Raw genomic sequence first — 21,671 nt, 5'->3', positions numbered from 1 at the left:
ACTGAGTATAATACTCTGGGGGAAAAAATAGATATTCAATGATATAGAGGACTTTCAAGCATTCTTGATGAAAAGACCAGAGGTGAATAGACAATTTGACTTTCAAATAGAAGAATCATGAAAAGATAAACATGAAAGTAAAGTCATAAGGGACTTATTAAAGTTGAACTGTTTACATTCCTACTTGGAAAGATGATATTTATAACATGAGACCTTTCTAAGTATTAGGGTAATTGGAGGGAATTTAGATAGAGATAGATAGATAGATAGATAGATAGATAGATAGATAGATAGATAGACAGACAGACAGACAGACAGACAGACAGACAGACAGACAGACAGACAGACAGACAGATAGATAGATAGATAGATAGATAGATAGATAGATAGATAGATAGATAGATAGATAGATAGATGGCACAAGGTGAGTTGAATATACAGGGATGATATCTAAAAAATAAAATTAAGGGGTGAGAGAGGAATATATTGGGAGAAGGAGAAAGGGAGATATAGAATGGGGTAAATTATCTCACATAAAAGAGGCAAGAGAAAGTTTTTGCAATGGAAGAGGATGTGTGAGGAGAGAAGGAATGAGTGAACCTTACTCTCACCAGATTTGACTTAACGAGGGAATGACATACACACTCAGTTGGGCATCTTACCCTACAGGAAAGTAGGGGGAAGGGATAAGGGATAGGGGACTGAAGAAGGGAGGACAGATTGGGGGAGGGGAAGCAAAGACTTTTGAAAAGAAACAGGGTCAAAAGAGAGAATAGAATAAATGGGAGGGCAGGATGGAGGAAAATATACTTAGTCTTTCACAACATGACCATTATGGAAGTGTTTTGCACAATTGCATATGTATAACCTGTGCTGAATTGCTTCTCAATGACGATGGGTGGGGAGGGAATAAGGGAGGGAATTTGGAACCCAAAGTTTTAAAAATAAATGTTAAAATTTGCTTTTACATGTAACTGGGAAATAAGATGCACATGCAATGGGGTATAGAAATCTGTCTTGCCCTACAAGAAAGCAAGGGGGAGGGGAATAGGAGGTAGAATGGGGTGATGGAATGGAGGACAGACTGGGGGAAAGGGTAATCAGAATGCAACCAATCTTGGAATGGCAGGAAGGGGAGAGATGAGGAGAAAATTTGGAGCACAAAATCTTGTGGAAATGAATGTTGACTAAAATAATTAAATTTAAAATAAAAAAAATAATAATAAAATGTATACTGGGCTGGCCTGGGGAATCTCTTTACATGGATGATTTCCGCACTCTGTCCAGGACAGTCAAAAAAATGGCATTCTCTGAGATAGCATCCTTCCAGTAATATTCAGTTGTTTTTTTTAATAATATCAGAATTACAAAGTCTTCCTTATAGTCAAATTCAAAAAAGGTTTTGCTTTTTTTTTTTTTTTTTTTTTTTTTTTAATTCGCAACCACCAAGCCTGGAATCAAGAAGAACTGAGTTCAAATAGAACCTTACACACTAACTGTATGAGCCTGGACAAGGCACTTAACCCTGTTAGGCTCAGTTTCCTCATGTGTAAAATGAGTTGGAGAAGAAAACAGCAAAGAACTCCAGTATCTTTACCAAGAAAATCCTAATGGGGTCACTGAGAATGTGATATGCTTGCATTGACTGAACAACAAAAACAAGAGCACGTGATTTTATTCAATAATTTTGCTATCTGAGAATTTCAGATCCACACAGGAGATCATTTTAGGAGGGAAATCCTAAAAATTAGAGTTGAAGTTGGTTGCTTTAGGAGATGGTAGATTTCCCTTTTGGGAATCAAGCAGAGGCTGAATGACCACTTGTTATTTATGCGTAATGGAGATGTTTATTTATTTGTGTGTGTGTGTGTGTGTGTGTGTGTGTGTGTGTGTGTGTGCGCGTGCATGCATGGTTACACTAGGTGGTCACTGAGGTCCTTTCCAATTCGCAAATTCTGTGATTCTGTGAAATTTGGAAGTGAAATAACTATTACTGCTATTTATGTTCTGTGAGAGAAAAAACCTGAATCTACTCTTCTTAGAGGAAGATTTTTTTCATATTATACTTACTTATGCGTGCTTAGATCTCTGATAATAGATTACTTCCTTCATTTGTGGAAATTACAACCCATGCTGCATTCTCATCCTGAGCAATTCTAATCTTCAACTTCCTATAAATCTATAAGTTTTGTATCAATCATAGCTATTATTCATTCCGTAATTAGAATGTACCTTCATTTTCCTTCTTTGATGGTTAAAAATTTGGAATACTTTTAAATTTAAACTGCAGAATACAGTAGGTTTACATGGATTATACTTTGTCCTCAATCATTTTGTTTCTTTTGCAATGAATCATCACTTTCACACTTAAAAATTATGTTGTCATATTAGAAAGAGTATTTTTGGCATATGAACAAGATTTACAAGTGATTTTAAAATGTTTTCCAAATTTATTGTAGAGCTAAATTCCAGGATTGAGAATCTGAAACTTCTTAGTCACTTCCTTCTTTTGAGCCTCCAATTTTACATCTATAAATGGAAGCCTACATAATACATGAGAGCAAAGGGCTCTTTCTTTCAGCTCAGTCGTTCTTTTTTGGTTGTGGCATTATGAAGGACCATTTGAAAGTTATACATAGGTGTTTTCAATATAGGAACTGGGAAGGAAGCATTAGGCAATGGCACCAGCAATATGGAATGAAGTTCTCATTAATGCTTCCTGTAGGTGTTCACCAATCTCCACAACTGGGAAAAAAGGGAGACTACTCTTCCCAAATTCTCTTGCTCATTCCAATGGCTCTGAAAAGTTATAACTTCCTTGTTACCAGTGCCATACATACATATATCTACATATCTGTGCATATATACATGTATAAATATACATACATGTATATACACATACGTATGTATAAATTTGTGCATGTTTCTATACACATACTTTAGGGGAAATCCTATTTTATCTTGAATATGTTGCATTAAATCTAAAATCTAAAAAAATATTGTTTCCTTACATTTCTAGACTTAACACACTTTTTTTCCCTAGACATATGCCAAATTTCAGTCAAATCGGACTTTCTGTCATCCTTTATCATAATAATAGCTGACATTTTAATAAGACTTTAATGTTTGCAAATCTCTTTATATATCTGATTTAATTAAGCCTTACAAAAATCCTGTGAGATAAGTATTATATGTATTATAATCATACCCATTTTAGAAATAAGAAACTGATTCCCAGAGCAATTCATGGTCACCCAGTCAGTGTGATAATCAAGACTTAAATCCAGATACTCGACAGAAATTTTTCCACACATCACACTGACTTTTCTGTGGCTTGAACACTTTCCTACCATTGTCCCTTTGCTCACATCTACTTCCCCTACCTAAGGGCTCTTCAGGGCCCTCGTAGCTTTAGAGTGATTATCAATAGTGACTGTTGCTCTTTTTCTCCCAGCCTGATGTCTTTCTTTTTCTTGGCCTCATTAAAGGGGCCCTGCCCTGACTATTTCTTAAACAGTTCTATTCAATAAACGGATATTACCTCACCCTAAGTGAGCACCTACAAAGACCTTGACCTAAAGGGCCCAAAGTTTCCCAGTGCATCCTGGGTCATCTCCAGTCATCCTGATGAATATATAGTCTCTGGATTCAGATGGCTTTGGAGGAGAAGTGAGGCTGGTGACCTGTACCAGCCCTCCCTCACTCAAAACAAAGTCAAGTGCAAGTCATGTCATCATTTCTCTGATGGCGTGGTCTTCTTCGGCAACGAAGGACAAACACAAAATATCTACTTTCCAAACTAGGGAAGTCTTCCCCTGATCTTTGCTTTCTGAGATCCTGCCAATTTTACAAACTTCATCTCAAAAGCTACTTACTCAAGGAAGATTTTACTGATTCTCCCAATCAGAAATTATCTTTTCTTCATCTGACTTCTTATCATACTATGTTTCTTTCAATGTATTAGATATATTTTAAATGTTTTGTATTAGCCATATTACTTTTGTACTAAAAACTGCTCTATAATATTACATAGTCTTATAGTGTCATGTTCCCTTCTAGTTTATAAACTGAAAAAAGGATATTATTTTTAAAAATTTGCAACTCAATATTTAAAACAATCAACTCATTCTCAAATGGCACTATAATGTCAAAGCATAAGCCAATCAATTGAAAACAATAGAAATACAATAATTTTTATACTTTAAAACCGAAGAGCAGACCATAATCCTAAAGTATTCTAATCCTAATCTTATCTAATCCTAATCTAATCCTAAACTTAAATGGTATTTCAAGTATTTTGAAAGTGATGCTCAATTGGTTGTGCTAATATGAATCATTAATGTAACAAAGACTTTTAAGATTTTAAAACACAAGAACATTATTTTACCTGTGTATTCCAGATGAAATCCAGCAGCTGATACGCTGATATCTGACTGAAAGTTTAGGTACAAATTGTTAGATGTGCTGTTCAGAAGGTGTGGGATCGTAGTTCCTGAAATTAAATGGCAGATGAGATTATCATACAATGGTTAGATCTACACACTCCATAACAAAGTACAGTTGGGGCAAATTTCAATTATTCAGAAGATAAGTATTGAGATTTTTAGATTATCTATGTCTTCTTCCCTTTTTTTAATTTTTACCCTGTCATTTTGTTGTGTCTCAACATCTCTACTGGAGAATAGAGCTAATCTCTTAGATCATTTCAGGTTATTACCTACAGAATAAGTAAAAGCAGAGAGACAACATGGGAGAGAAAGGCAGAGCTAAAGGTAAGAAATGAGATTTCAAAATTACCTGGGGATTTTGAAGATGTCTTCTATATTTCACATTATTTTGAATGACTGAGAACCAAATTTGGACGAAAATCAGCTTAAAGAATGATAAAAACTTTTGGAAGATCACTTATCAGTTTAAAGTAAAGAGTGACAGTAAGGACACTAAAACTCTGTAACTTCCTTAAACATTAAAATAAGTAACTATAAAATTAAATTCAAGACACCATGTGTTGATTAGTTTATGTGCAACAAACTCTGAGGTAAGATCAAAATAAAATTTCACTATTTTATTTTTTATAGCAGCTGTTTATTTTACAGGTAGAAATGAAAAGAGAAAAGATACCAGGGATTAAGAGAGGGATAAGTAGATGAAGAGGGAAGGGGAGGGGGTTAGCCCTACCAAGATATTCAGATTTACATGCTTTGCATATATATTGTGTCGATTTAATTTACCTGAATAACTTCCAAGTCTTGGAGCATTGTTGTCACCACCATCATAAAAATCCAGAGAATCCCAGTTATGTTCTGTAGCAAAACTAACAACTTGCACCTGAGAAACGACAGAGAGATATGCATCAGTATTTGTCTTCACTTAATCATATCTGTCATCAGTTAGTATGCCTGTATATAAATATATATGTATACATATATGTGTATATCTATGTTTGTATATATATATATATATATATATATATATATATATATATATATATATATATATATATATATATATATATGTATGTATATACCCAATCAGAAAATCACCATGTAGAAAGATGCTAACGTTAAGAAGACTCTCTGTATGCATGTTAGCTGTCCTGGGTGTGTAATCATTTCACTTCTTACCCATTAGGTTTCAGAAAAATAGCTGTGTGTGATTTTCTATCCCAATTGGTGTGACACAAGACCTTAACAGTTGTCCATATCATCATCCCCTTTTCTACCAATTAACATAGTTCCTGTAGCCTTGAATTCAGATTGTTTACATTTGTTTGTATTTGTCCACAAGTCTTCCGTAAATGTAAACACTATCACTGTTCATTGAATAAATATGATACTTGCATTCACTTAGCATTTTTCAGTTCTAAAGTACTTCACAATTATTGATTCTCCCACATAAATGCAGGTGCCTGTTTGCCAGTGGTGAATGCCACATGGTAACAGATGCCCCTTCTGCGGAACTGGCAGAAGTCCCAGTGGCCATTTTCCAGGGAGGAGGAAGAGCTAAATCTATGTGTTCCCAACATAGCCATCAGATACTAAAACAATTTGCTCCTTCCTCCTCATATCATTCTTTGCTATTCATTTGCCCTCCTCCTCTTCTTCATTACTTGCTGGCATCTCTTGGGTGCCAGGTAATAAGAAAAAAAATGACATCCATCTGGTTTCTTTCAATAGCAGTTATTCATTCAATAAATAGTTGTATATATGCAAAACACTGCTGTGTATGGGGAATAGCAAGTAGGCCAATTTGACTGGAATCCAGAGTGAATAAGAGAAAGTAATATGAAATAAGTCTGAAATGATAGGTTGGAGACATATTGTGATGGGCTTCAAAGATCTCTTCTGTTTAGAAAAGTTTGCATTTTATTCTAGATATTATGAGGAGCCACTGAGTCTCTTAGTGGGGGAGAGTTACAGTCAGACTTGTGCCTTAAAAATATCAGTTTGGTTACTTTGAGGATGACAGATTTAAGAAGCCAGGGACTGGGGACAAGGAGGCCAGTTAGGAGACAAGTACAACTTTCTAAGAAGCAGGTGACAAGGACCTAAAATGGGGTAATAACTTGTGAGTAGAGAGAAGGGACAGATGTCAGCTATGTGGAGAAAATCCAAAAGACTTGCAATTGATCTGACATGTGGTATGAGTGAGAGTGAAGAGTCAAAAATGATCCTGCTATTGCAAACAAAAAAGAATGAGGTCCTTAAATGCTAGAGTGAAACAAGGAAGAAAGGTAGGTGAAGAAGGGGGTAAGATAATGACTTCTGTTTTGGACATAATGAGTTTTAAATCTATCTGTCCAGCAGGCAGTTGGTAATATTGGATGGGAACTCAGAAAAAAAAAAAAGATGAAATCTGGATATGAAAATTTGAGAGTCATTTGCAAATGGCTATTGACTGAAACAATGTGAATTAGTGAGATTCTTAAGTAAATCAATATAGAGAGAAAAGGGAAGAAATACAAGGACAGAGCCCTCAGTTAAACCCATTCAGGGGAGGAGTTGTAGATGATGATCTAGATTAAAAATAAAACAATTAAAAATGAGTGTCAAGGAGATAAGAGGAAAATCAGGAGAGAATCACATTACAAAAATGCATGGAAGAGAGAGTTTACAGGAGAAGGGGTTGTTAAAAATATCGAATGTTGCAGAGAAGCCAAAAGAGATGAAAATAACAAAAGTTTAGTGGATTTGGAAATTAGGAGATAGTTGGTAAACTTGGAGACAGTTTCTAGAAATACCTTAAAGACCTGAGAGGGTATGAGGTTTCAGTTTTTTTCTTTATTATATTTTTAAATTATGGGGAAGATCCAGGCATCTGTGTAACCAACAGGGAAAAAATATGAAAAAATATGAAGATAAGAGGAATATATGATGATTGAAATGGGAAGCAATAACTCATGAGCACAAGGAGAGGCATTGGCTTTGTCAAGGAGAAAGGCTATATCTTCCTAGGGAACTAAAGCAAAGGGAATAATGTAGAAGAAATAAAGATTTGGGAAGGAACATGCTTCTCAAAATTCTGAAATAGTATTCCTTTTATTATGCTATTCCAACAATTTTTTAAAAATATGCATTATACCAACTGAGCAACCACAGATACGTTATGGGCGGAGCCAAACAACACTGGTTTTGTAATCAGAAGGCCTGGAATTTTACTTCTAACTCTACTACTTATTAGTTCTGTTACTTTGGGTGAATCAATCTACCATATATGTGCTAAATAAGAGGTAGCTTGAAGATTAGTGTATAAAGTACTGGGTTTTGAATCAGAAAGGCTTTAGATAAAATTCAGCCTTAGACATTTATAAACAACATGGTCCTAGGCAAGTCACTTACTTGCTTCAGTTTTCTCAACAATAAAATGGGGAGAATAATGGCAGCTGTCTCATTGGACTATAGTGCAAATCTCATGAAGCAACATTTGTACAAAACAAAGTGCTTCTTACATTGTTAGGCATACATTAAGGACTATTTCAATGCTTCTTCTCTTCCCCCTTAGAGTAATAAGAAATTCTCTTTATATGGTATGAATGAAGTTGGTTTTGTTTTGTTTTTGTAAAAAGATCTAAAAATTGAATGGCTTGTTCGTGGTAAATTCATAATTAGTATTACGATTGATTCACTATTTGAACTCTGGCCTGTTTATTCCAAAGTTCTTCTCTCCATTATTATGATGTCAATTAATCCATCAGTTTGGACATCTGGTTTATGGAATAGTCCTGTACTATTGAGCCCAACTTGTCAAAGTAGGAGAAGGTAGTTTCTGCCTGGGGGGAGGGGGGAGGGAATGGAAAGATTTAATTCAAGAATTTGTACTGACTTTTGTTTTTTCCCTTATTTGATCCTCAAATCAAATTACTCAAGTTTTCTAGGGATAAACAGCATTTTCTGTATAAAGACCGCTGATACACGATGATCTTTATAAGACCTCAGAAAAGAGGAAAAGTGCCATAGGACTAGCCAGTGTAGTCCAAATTTTCAAAGAAAGCACGGATTCAGTAAACTATAGACAGGTCAGTTTGACTTTTTCCTGGGAAAATTTTAGAACCTATTATTACTGAGAATAGTATGTGAATAATTTGAGAGTAGTTTTTGGAAGAGAAAAAGTGATTGATAAAAACTAGTATGGATGACTGTGGCAGATCAGGGGCATGTTAAAGAAATGATATGTTGGATTTCAGCAAAGTACATGACAATATTTCTATTCTTGTGGATAAGAGAGGGGAAGAGAAGAATAAGGATCATTTTTTTTTTTGCTAGATTATACTAGAATTATGTGCATTTAAAATTGGTTGAATGACTGTATCTAAAGTTGGTTAATGTTAATTTTTAGGAAGTTCTCTAATGAAGTGCTCCAGAGATGTGTACTAGATTCTGGGAATTTTGTTGTAGCCAAATGATACTAAAGGTGTGTTTTCTTATTGGGAATGGCTAAAAAATATGACATATGAATAAAATGGAATATTACTGTAATAAGAAATAACAAACTAATAGTTTCAGAGGAAACTGAAAGACCTCTGAACTGTTGTAGAGTGGAGTGAGAATAACAGGACCATTTACATAACATTGTTGAGAAAAAACAACTTTGAAAGAATTCAGAACTCTTATCAATGCAATGGTAAACCATGAGTCTCGAAGACTGAAGGTGAAACATTCTACTCACTTCCTGCCATAGAGGTCATTAACCAAAAATGCAGAAAGAGAGAGAGAGATGCACATTTTTGAGCACGAGAAATATGGTAATTTGTTTTGCTGGACTATGCATTTTTAAGATGAGTGTTTTTTTCTTTATTATTGCTGCTGAATTGGTGATGACAATGGGTGAAACAGATTATAAATACATAAATTAATCTTTTTAAAGTATAGAATACAATACTGGTTCTAATTAATATAAAATTTGGCAGGGAAAACACATTTTTATCAATGATTTGGGATAATTTAGAAATGACATGCTTGTCAATAAGCAAATTTTAAAAGTCCAAATATGAAAATATCTCAAAATGCTAGAACAATAGTCTGAAATCAAAGATTTTGTTGGTGGCAATTTCAATTCTACTTCTTTCTTAGATTCATTAAATTAAAAAAATGTCAAATACCAATGTTGCAGGATTCATGATTGGTATGTTCAGTCACCTATCAGAAAAGAGAAAATTTGAATTGCAAAAATCATGCTTAAATTATTTCCTTCAAATGCACTGAACTTGTTAGCATTTACAACCTGAGAACACCAAAAAAAACCTGATTCTCTTAAAAATTACATGGAAATAAAATCATACATTTTAAAATATCAACTGTATAGATTTGAAAATAAATTTAACTTTAAAGGTATTTCAGTAGTTTCAAAAATCAGGAAATCTTATTACTAGCTTACAAATGTATTGTGTTTTCAAAGGAAGACTGATCATTCCTGATCCGCCTTTCATCTAAAAATAGTTTCGCAATACACATTTACCAAGAGATATAATAACATCTATTCCATCCTTTGAGATTATATGGGCTATGTGTATGTATATTTGTGCATATGTTTTTTTTTAAATTCAATCATATCTGTAAAAATTTATAGATGATGGCAACTTAGGCAAATGTTTGCAGTATAATTCCTTTCCCTCCCTCCATCCCAGACATAACAGCTGGTCTTAGCAAAACAGTGATAGTCCGATCGGGGCCAAAGTGGAAATTTAACTGAGCAGAAGTAAGTTTGGGGCCTGAGAAACACAAGGAACATAAGAAGTAGAACTGAAAGGTATCTTAGCATTCATGTCAGCCATAACCTTCTAACTTTACACATAAGAAAATGGAGGCACGTATCAATAATAAAGTCAAGGAGAAAAGTATAAAGAAGTAAAAGAATGGCAATACCTACTATCTATAAGAGACCCAGAGGAAATTTTTATTGGCAGAAGATGCTGCTAGCTTGCTTAGCCCTCAAGGCCAAAGTTTTTGTGGAAACTTTCATGCTTTACATCTCACATGCCTTAGTTTCTCTTTCCGTTTCTTCCAGGATAAGTAATAAGACCAAAAAGAGAAACAGGAAGCAGTACTTGTATGCCCATGCCAATTGTCTGTGATGTTGGCAAAGACCCTAGACCACAGTTTGTGGCAACAGAGTGCTACCATGCCAGACAAAGCCCTGGTTTATCCCATTGTCTATGGTTATGGATACCAGGCAACTAGCACACATGTTAATCTGCCTACAATGAAGTATAGTTGATAAACAATATGGTTAAAACTGTAAAGAAAAAAGAATGAGGATAGCACAGAGTGGTGAACTAATAGAACAGGAAGGGGTGGAAGGACTAGTCTCACCACAGACTAAAAATGATATTAGGAGAAAGAAAAGAGGGAGTGATGGAAGGATAGGTTATCATCAGAAAGAAGAATCCCACAGATCAATATCATTTAGGTATTACTTATTCATGATGAAGAAACCTAAAAAATGATGAAATCTGTAGATAGCTGAGATGGAGTGAAGATACTGGTCATAGCATTTGAGGAGGTCAATAAACAAGAAAGTCAGTGTGCTTGAGGAGACATTAATGCATATGTTTTAAGTCCTTAAATTTGTTGTTCAGTCATTTCTCAATTGTGTCTGATTATTCATGATTGCATCTGGGATTTTCTTGGCAAAGACATTAGAATTGTTTACCATTTCCTTCTCCAGCTCATTTCACAAATAAGGAAACTGAGGTAAACAGAATTAAGTGGTCCTACATCCCAGGCTCATGCATCTACTAAGTGTCTAAGGTTAGATTTGAATTCAGGAAAATGAGTCCTCCTGACTCCAGGTCCTTTACTACATTAATTGCACTACCTAGCTGTCATTAAGAGGGTTAGAAAAATTATGAGCCAGGTATTGTATTCCTTGACGAAGAACAAAGAATGACCTGTAGTCCTTGAATACATGATGATTGTTGCTATCAATAACTGAAATAAAAATCTTTAGAATTTTCCCTTTTGCTAAATTTGTTGTAAATATAAAAGTAAACATCTTTATTTTTTTCACTTTTCCCCACTGTTTACTGTCATCTTCTCCAAAGTAATGAATTTAATTTTAATGAAAAGTAGAGATAAGAATAACTTAGAAAACTTTATTTTTCTTATTTAAAAATTATATTTTTAATTTTATTCTTTCTAGCATTGTTTTTAGTTTCTTGACTATCCCTTACTAAATCCCTTACTTGACTTCCCTTACTTAAATTTCTAAGTAAAATTTTATGATTTAAATGGGAAAATATTATTTTTATGAAAGATAAAGTTATATTTTGTGAGTCACAAATATAATTCAAGTAGCCAATGTTGAATCAATGGTAAGAATGCAATCACTCTATTTGTTTTGAAATGATCTACTTGTGTATTTGAATTTCTATTCAATTTTACTTTAGCAAAATGGACAACATGTAAGACTTCTGGTCCCTCTGGTTAAAAATAGTTTTCTAATAAATCTTGGTATGACAGGTGTTAATGGCTTGCTAAAACTTTTATGAATAATCTATCTGTTCATGCTGTCATCTCTGAAAATATCAATTTCATGCATATACAAAAACAAAAATAAAACACATATATTCTTACTTGTATTCCAGCTCCCTCTGGTACTGTGATCTTCCACACACAATTCAGGTTGTTGTCATAAGGCTCTGGGTAACCAGGAGATAAAATGGTCCCTTTGCGCTTAGTTAAAATTCCACCACAGGGCACTGAAAGTAAATACAGCCAAAAAGAAAGAGACAGATTATACAGACTTGGAGAGATGGGAGAGAAAGAAAGGAATATAGGAAGGATGAGAAAGAACGAATGAGCAGAAAGGAAAGAAAAAGAGATTCTTGATGTTTCTAGAATTGAAGAAGTCAAAATTATCATTTCAATTTAATATTATTACTGCTAGTTTGAAATTATTCAAAATCACAAATTGTATAATTATGCTGTCCTATATTTTTTAAAATTAGCATATAATATAATTTGATGGAAATAAGGCCATGCATGCAAATAATTACAACAATGTAACATTTTATGATTAATGTTATTGTTTGAATATGATGAAATACAATAAATACAAGTCAATCATAGATTATTAATTAAAGAAAAGTTACAACATATTTTCTTTTCTCTTTTGTGAGGTTACATAAACTCTTAATACAACCAGGAAATGAAAGAGATTGCATTTGCTGAAGGAAAAGAAAGGCCCAAAAAGTAGCAAAGTCTACTTTTTCCCAATAAGTTAATTTAATAGAAATAAGGAACTCAACCTGAAATACTAAATATTATCTTTTTATAATTTAGGTGAAGAATTGCTGTAGATATGTTCTTATTAATTTGCCCTCAGGCATAGCCTGGATCACAATCCCTTTGAAATCTGTGTAGTTTAGTGTCACGTAGAAAGTAACTATTACACTTGCCAGATATTTCACTGTATTTTGTGGAGGGTGGGCAAAGAGGAGTGATGAAATTTTGACTTGGTCAGCATTTTGGAGTCCATCTACTGCAACCACTTCTTTCAAAAATGGTATGGCTCAGAGACAGTCACTTGGATATCAGCTAACACAGATAGAAACAATTCTGGGATTCAGAAACTCGGATGTCTTTTCATGCACCAGATCAATAGTCTGGTTATTTGGACAAATGGATATATAGTGCACAAAACAATCAAGTAAGCAACAAGTAAATATTGAGATTCCACTTTATATGACAGGTACTGTGATAAATACTGAGGTCACATAAAAAAAGAAATAAATAAGGAAAGAAGAAAGGAAGGAAGGAAGGAAGGAAGGAAGGAAGGAAGGAAGGAAGGAAGGAAGGAAGGAAGGAAGGAAGGAAGGAAGCAGGAAGGAAGGAAGGAAGGAAGAAGGAAGGAAGGAAGGAAGGAAGGAAGGAAGGAAGGAAGGAAGGAAGGAAGGAAAGAAGGAAAGGAGGAAGGAAGGAAGGAAGGGAGGAAGGAAAGAAGGAAGGAAGGAAGGAAGGAAGGAAGGAAGGAAGGAAGGAAGGAAGGAAGGAAGGAAGGGAGGAAGGAAGGAAGGAAGGGAGGAAGGAAGGAAGGAAGGAAGGAAGGAAGGAAGGAAGGAAGGAAGGAAGGAAGGAAGGAAGGAAGGAAGGAAGCAGGAAGGAAGGAAGGAAGGAAACAATGCCTTCAGAGCTAACATTCGATGAGGAAGATGGCATATACACAATATAAATAATATGGGCTTTAAGGTTTGCGAAGTGTTTGATAAATATTATATTATTATCACAACAATCCTAGGTGTTCTCATTATCTACATTTTATAGATGGGAAAAATGAGACTGAAATAGATTATGTGACTTTCCTAAGCTCTCAAAGCTAGTAAGTGTCTGAGGTTGGAGTTGATCTCTGGTATTCCTGATGACATGTCTAACACTCTTTCTATGGGTCCAGTTTTGGGAGGAAGACACTGGCAGCTAGCCTGATCATGAAAAACTTCCTTTAGATGATGGTAATTAAGTTGAGTGTTAAAAAAAAAACCAGCCATCAGATCTATAGTTATGTATGGGACATTTATGTTGATCTTTTACTTAGAAATAGGGTATAATATAAATTTACTTTTTGTTAACTTGGCTTACCCAGGTCAAGAAATGTTATTGTCATCCTTGTGGAATTTTAAAGTGTTTCACAGTGAGTGAAATACTTAGACATTTTGTAAGGTCCAAGGCATGAAACTTTGTTTTGTGGTAAGGGAAAAAAGTAGTACAGTTTTAACAGTGTTTTTTGGAATTATTGATCTATTGTCTTAGAAAATGGTATAAAATCTGCTGATTTGGAAATACTGGCTTAAAGACGAGTGTTCTTTCCTTTCTTTAAACAGTTATACTGGTACAGCATGAAATTTTCTTCCACTTCCAGCCAGGAACAGCTGTGGATAGAAATCAAACAATATAATCCTATATTCTAAGGTAAGATTGTATTTCACTGAGTCAAATTTGACCCTTTTGTTTGCTAAATTCTTCAGCTTCAGCAATACTGTTTATGACTATGTTGTTCTAGAGTAAAAGTTTTCCATTTCTTCAATTTTAACCGTGTAGTATGTGCCTGGTCCTAACTTTGGTAGGAATAGTTATTTGAAACAGTTATTGTAGGATCTAATTAACACTATGCCACGCTTGTCAGATTTTTATAAGAAAATCCTGAGGCACTGAAAAATAATGACCTTTGCATTACATTTCAGATAGCTTTATTTTGTCATTCTTCTGATTTTTGTTTGTATAAAAGCTCATCATAACTAAAATTTAATAGAATGTGGAGTTTGATATTGATTTTTTTCTTCCATAAAGTACACTCAAACCAGGTTTTGAAGATTTCCACAGTGCCCTCTTTCTCCCCCCAATTCACTTTTGACCTGTAGCAGCAGTTATGTGAACTTCAATCTATTTTGAACTAAAATTGGTTAGCACTTTGAGGAAATTTGTAGCAAATTGCTATGCCTATGATGATTAATCACAGGCTGTACATATTTTCCTGCATTTTCCTTTGAGGAGCTTCTGGAGTTGTTTATATAACATTTTCCCTCTCTGTTGTTTTCTCTATTTGAGTTTCTTTGCCAACGACTCTTGCAAATCTGGAAAAGGGCTTAACAGAAGGGCAGCTATGGTAAGGATATACAATTTAAATTTAGGGTAGAAGGGTTTTTCTTTTGTATTTTTTTACCCTGCTAGGGAATAAGGGTAGCTGCCATCTCTAGTTGGGGCAGTGGTTACACTGGAGCTCTACTGTATTTGTAATTCCTAATTAAGAACATCTTATAAATTAGAATGTGATGATTAAGCTTTTTCTTGTTTTCTTGGAAATATTTATGAATTTTTCAGAAAATGCATGATGTATATTTTCAACAAAAATCTATTGTCTTATATGCCTTTTATTTTCCCAGAAATTTTAATTTACTTTGCACAAATCTGATGTGCACTCCTCATTCCTGATTCCTTTTGGTATTAAGATTGCATCTTTAATAATTTTGGTATAAATACAATAAAATGTAATAGCATTTATTAGCAAATGTTCTGGGCCAAAAAGTTCCCAAGATTTTGAAGAAAATTATTTTTAGAAAATAAAAATATAGTGACCATTAATTTTTTGGAATTGGAATTTGGAATTGGAATCTTTAGATTTTGTATAACTTTCTACTAATTACTGAGTTGCTCCCTTACACTCCTTGAAATGATTACTGTGCCTACTGCTTGAATGTTTTGTCAGGATCACAGTGGCTGTCCCACAATTTGTGTTAAGTTGTTATCAGTATATGACTGGAGTGTTGCCTACTAAAAAAAACCCAATACTATCTTAAACAAAGTGTAGTGTAGTGTATATGTAAGTGTGTAATATTAATGCAGTGTATAATATTAATATTATGTAGTATATAATATTTTCTAATAAATTCTTTTGACTACACAAAACCAAAAAAACAAATACAGACACAAGAGTTGCATGCAGTGGATTCCAGACACAGGAGACACAAACTTATGGAAGGTGGAGTTTTGCAAATGAGGAACAGCAAGGAATTCATTAGGGCTAGAGATCATAGAGAACATAGAGGGAAACAATGGGTAATAAGACCAGAAAATGTTTGATTCATTGATTCTACATGGAACAATTAATTCTTATGATAGATTCAAAGGGCAACCTTTCGATATGACCATGCAGTTTTCTAAAGAAGAACTGTATGCTATCAATAGCCATAAAAACAAGCAAACAAACAAAAAGTTCTTAATCAGTAGATAGTTTAAGCAATTAGCAGGTTCACTGGGTAGAGTATTGGGCCAAGATCTGAGTTCAAATCCGGCCTCACTAGCTCATCATTACCATATTGCTGTTACTGTGTACAGTATTCCCCTAGTTCTGTTCTCTTCACTTTGCATCAGTTCATATGTCTTCCAAGGTTTTTATGACATGATCCTACTTGTCATTTCTTATAGCACAATAGTATTCCATTAAAATCATAGACCACAACTTAGTTAGCTGTTTGCCAATTCATAGGCATTGCCTCAATTTCCAATTCTTTGCTAACGCAAAATGATGCATGCATGTGTGTAATCACAAGTACACATACATATACACATATATACATACATATATGTTATACACATACATACAGATGCATGACTATATCTATCTATTGTACCACCTAGCTGCCTGCAATTCTATGATGAAAGATGCTATCTACCTATGAAAAGAAAAGTGATGTACTCAGGTTGAAAAAGGGGACTTTATTTTTACTTGCCAAAGGAGAATTTGTTTTTTGGTTTGACTATACTTTTTTTGTTTAGGATTTTTGTTTTGTTTATAACTGAGGGAAGAAGGGGGAGAGAAAATGTACTGTTTTTTGGTTATTGAAATAAAAATCCTAGAATCCTCAAAGAAGGTCAAAATAAAAGACAAAAAACAAAATTAAAGGATATCTTTCTGGGCTACTTCATCAAATGAGTCTCCAAAAAGGCAGAAGTGAAAAACTCACCTCACTTCCTTCACATTCTGTTTTCTATTCTATCCAGTTTAACATTTATTCAGTTCCTACTATGTGCAAGGCATTTTATTAGATTCTGGAAAGTAGATTTTTACAATTTTAGCACAATAAATTTGAGGAGAAAATTGTACTACTGTACTTGAATGTACTTTATATCAATTAAACTTAAAATTGTTGAAAAGTTTACCTCCATTAAGGATACAAAAAAGCTATTTTGGTCAGTAAGAGAACCCAGGATGAGCTTATGCTATAAATAGTGAGCTGGAGGTTTTGTTTTGTTTTTAAACAGCTTGTACAATATCAATATCACATGGAAATTAGAGATTAAATTAGTATAACTTTGAATTGACTGATAAATTTTGCTACTTTTTAGGGGAAGATGGGCTAGGACTTAAGTGGAATAAGATCTTATGTTTTGTTGTTTTTTTTTTTTCCCTCCTTTCTGTTCAGGCTAAAGAAGGTAAGGTCAAGTACAGGGGCTATCAGGGAGACACACCAAAAATAAGGGAGCCTTCCTTAGGCCTGCCTATAAATAGACGTTAGGCCAGGATGAGGGTTTTAGCCCAGGTATTTATCTGAAAACTGAACTAATGCTTAGAGGGAACAGATAGGAAAGTAGGGGCTTTTCAGCAGATATCATCAGGGCCAGAAATACAGAAGTGCCGATCCTTCAAAGCCTCTAAGATCCCAAACAGCTTGAGGACTTCTGTTGTTAAAGCTGCTAGTAGGCACCAGGGAAAACTGAACCCCAAAACATCATGTTGGTTTCTGGCTGCAAGTATAACAAATATTGGGAGTATACCAAATATTAAGATCATGAATCTTTGGGGTTTTGTTTGCATACATAATTCTAAAATGGGTTTGTACTATAAATTAATTATAATTTTTAGTTATATAAAAGTAACTTGACAGTATTAAGAGTTTTATTGGCTCAGTTTTAAAGAATAGTCCCATATTAAATGTAAAATCTGTACAAGAGATACCTAAGTTATATAGTGAATAGAATGTGGATTTGGAGTCAGGAAGAATTGAGTTCAAATCCTGTATCATTTACTAGCTCTGTGACCCTGGGTAGATAACGTAACCTCTGTTTCCTCAGTTCCCTTTAACTGTATAAAGAGGACAATAAAAACATCCATTTCTCAAAGCTGTTGTGAGCATCAAATGACATGGCATATGTAGAATGCTTCGAAAATCTTTATATACTATATGAATATTGCTATTGTTATTATTATTTGATATTATCAGACATATCATGTCATGTATTGGGTTAAGAGTTTTGTGTTAGGAAAAAGAAACATAAAATTTTTAACAGTGACATACTCAAAATGAGCACACTTTGCCTTTGAGATCAAAGATATCCAAAAGAGATGCGTTTTATTTGTCAAAAAACTTATGATCTGATAGAAAAACATCATCACAGATTTAATATTTTAACAGTTTAGAGGATCTGTGATCTCATGAATGTGAGTACTCTTTCCACAGGTACAAACTGCAATCTACCTGTATGTTCTAATCTTGTGCCAATTTTGACCACATCCTTCCATACCTCAGGCCTCCATGGGGAGATCCAAATACGAAATAATATTATCTGTTACTTCCTAAACATTGATTCAAGTGACAACCTTTATGTAAGTAATGACTATTTTTAAAATATAAGGGAAAAAATATTGTGTCATTCATTCTATTCTCCCTCAGAAAGGCAGTGTGTGGTTATCACAGAGAAGGCTACCTTCACTTTAAGGTAGCTCTGGATTTAAGTACTGTCTCTGATACAGACTGGCTATGTGACTGAACAAATCATTGAACCTCCCTGTAAAATGAGAGGGCTAGCATAAATGGCCTCAGATATTCTTTCTGACTCTATGTTTAGGATCCTATGATTCTAAGTCATTCAGCCTTTCTGATAACTTTCTAAAAAGCTAAATTGTAGTTCACTTGCATATCTCAGTTGTTAGAGGGTATTATCTCATTCAAAAGTCCCTTATATCGGTGATACAGTAAATTTGAACTAAGGGGCAAAAAAACCTGAACTAGAATGGTCATGAGTCTAAAGGTTTTCATAAACTTTTAAAGGTATCAAAGTTAATAGGCAGCAAGAAGAAGGCAAAGAGAGGATGTGAGGGAACTTGAAGTTATTTCTGCAGGATTTCTTGAACAGATAATCAAGGAAACTAGTTTTACCTCATTTGGGTGTGGGCAGGAGAATTGCTCCCAATTGTTCATAAGTAAAAGAGCAAGTGATCAGGAGAAGCAGAGGAGGAAAAAGTCTTTGGTTGCCTTCTGAACTATGAACAGTAAAGTTCAGTACGAGAAAGATCTGGCTGTAGGAAGTTATCGGTAGGAATAAGCTATTGCAGGAAACAAATAACGGATGATCTAAACTTTAGTTATGTTGGGAGAAAGTAAAAGAGTAATTTGGAATTACATTGTTACAGTTAATTTCTTGAAATAAAACAATAAAAGCATATTGTTCGAAGCAAGAGGTGTAGTCCTCTGTTCTGACAGGGATATTGAGTTCAATTCATTTGCCATATTTTAGGAAGTATGTGGATTCCAATCTTATTTTCATGAAAACCATTCTTTCCAGTTACTCTCAGCTGCCAAATCCAATGACCTTTTCTTAATACTCATTGTCTTTGACCTCTCTGTAGTCTTAGCACTGTTGATCACTCTCTCCTCCTTGATATTCTCTTCTCTCATTTGAGACTACATTTTTTCCTGGTTTTCCTCTTATCTAACTCCCCCTTCTCTGTCTCCTCTGTCTCCTCCTTCAGATCACACAGTCTAATCAGAAGTGTCCCTCAGGATTCAATGCTGAGTTCTATTCTCCTTCTGTACTACTTCACTTGGTGATCTCATCAGTTCCTATGGATTTATTTACCACCTCCGTGCTGATGATTCTCAAATCTACTTTTCTTGTCTCCATCTCTTTGCTGACCTCCAGCTCATATCTCTAAGTGCCTTTCAGATTTCTCAAACTGGATGTCCAGTACACATCTTAAAATCAATATGTCCCAAACAGAACTCATTAAATTTCCCCCCTACACCTTTCCCAAACACCTTCCATCCTCCCCATCTCTCAGGCTCACAACCTAGAACTCATTCTGGATTCTTCACTATTTCTCACCTGTCACCTATCTCCAAGTTATTGCCAAGGTTTGATAATTGCATCTTTGCAACATCTTCTGAATACGCCTTCTCTCCTTTGATAAGGCCCCTATTCTAGTGCAGGCTCTCATCACTTCACACCCTGATTACTGCAATAATTTCCTGGTTGGGGCTTCTTGCCTCAAGTCTCTCCTCACTCTTATCCATTTCCCATTTAGCCACTAAAATGATTTACCTAAAACGCAAGTCTGATCATGTCACTTCTCTCTTCAGCAAATTCCACTTATTTCCTATTGTGTCCAGGAACAATTACAAAATACTCTGGCATTCAAAGCCCTTCATAACCAGGTTCTTTCTACCTTTCGGGCATTCTCACACCTTGTTCCCCAACATACACTCTTCCATCTAGTGACTCCTGGCTATTCTTTGAACAAAACATTCCATCTCTTCACTTTGGGCATTTTCTCTAGCTTTTCCTATGACTGGAATGCTCTCTCTTCTTTGCTTCAACTATTGAGATCCATAATTTCCTTCATATCCCAAATACAATCCCACCTTCTACAGGAAACTTTACCCAGCCCCTCTGTATCACTAAGCACCCCAATATACACAGGAGCCTGCTATTATAGGTTCATTGATCTGCTTTTCTGAAAGGAAAGGCAACTTTTGAGGGGGTTAACTATCTCCTTTAATCAAGCATATATCATTCACCTAGTTCAGGGAGAAAAGTCAGCACTCTGAACTTCAGAGAAAACACAGAGAAATCAAAGGTCAATAGACATGGTTTCCAACTGTCTGATCATAATGAATACATATATAACAAATCAACAAGCAGGTTCAACTGTCTAACCATATTTACCAGAGAGGGAAGTACCAGCATCTGCATTTTCCAAGTCAGAGGGCTCCTTAGTGGTTTCCCAGAGTCATATCTGGCCAAACAAATGCTTCCAGTCAGTAAGCCCCAAAGTAAAACCTTACCTCAGAGTATTTATACCTTTTTTAGAGTCAGAGGGCATCACAACCATTGAGAACCAGTGCCTCATTAACAAAAAGTGTGGATCTTCCTATAAATCTTTCCAGGTCCACTAATGGGCAAGATTATATACATACCTATGTATATGTATGTGTGTATAAATATGTATAAATATATATGTGTGTGTGTGTATATATATATATATATATATATGTATGTACTGTTTCTAGTTAAAGAAACTCTTGTTTCTGTACCTTACTCCTAATAAAGACTCTTGGTTGATAAAGGCAAGATTCAGTCAGAGGCTCTTGATTATTATAATACAAAAACAGCAAAAGATCCCACTTTGCTTCCCATCACACTCCACCTTTCCAGGATCCTTGGCCTTACATTCTAAATGGCCATGGATCCTGGGAAAAAAGAGGCATTATAATTGTTCATTATATTAAAACAAAACCAGCAAAATATCTGACTTTACTTGCCCTTACACCCTCATAATTCCAGTTCTTTTCCTCTTTTATTTTCTATTTATCTTCTATGTAGCTTGCTTTGTATACATCTGTTTGCAAATTAGATTGTAAGTTCTTGAGTGCAGGGACCATCTTTCGCCTCTTTTTATTTCCC

The 21,671-nt window shown here is 34.7% G+C and overlaps 1 protein-coding gene across 3 annotated transcripts in view; it reads right to left on the bottom strand.

The window, feature by feature from the left end:
* The window catches only part of CSMD3 (CUB and Sushi multiple domains 3), a 1,632,969-nt gene that overhangs the window by 189,963 nt on the left and 1,421,335 nt on the right, over window positions 1-21,671 (bottom strand). For all 3 annotated transcript variants that reach the window (XM_072603249.1, XM_072603250.1, XM_072603251.1), the window contains 3 exons: window positions 12,072-12,196; window positions 5,232-5,328; window positions 4,388-4,492 (listed from right to left, as the gene is read on the bottom strand). In XM_072603249.1, coding sequence (XP_072459350.1) covers window positions 4,388-4,492; window positions 5,232-5,328; window positions 12,072-12,196 — 327 coding nt within the window. The remainder of the gene's footprint in view (window positions 1-4,387; window positions 4,493-5,231; window positions 5,329-12,071; window positions 12,197-21,671) is intronic.

Source organism: Notamacropus eugenii, chromosome 4 (genome assembly GCF_028372415.1).
Source record: "Notamacropus eugenii isolate mMacEug1 chromosome 4, mMacEug1.pri_v2, whole genome shotgun sequence".
Classification (NCBI taxonomy): domain Eukaryota; kingdom Metazoa; phylum Chordata; class Mammalia; order Diprotodontia; family Macropodidae; genus Notamacropus; species Notamacropus eugenii.
Note: the sequence above shows the minus strand (reverse complement) of the source record. Positions and strands in the feature narration are given on the sequence as shown.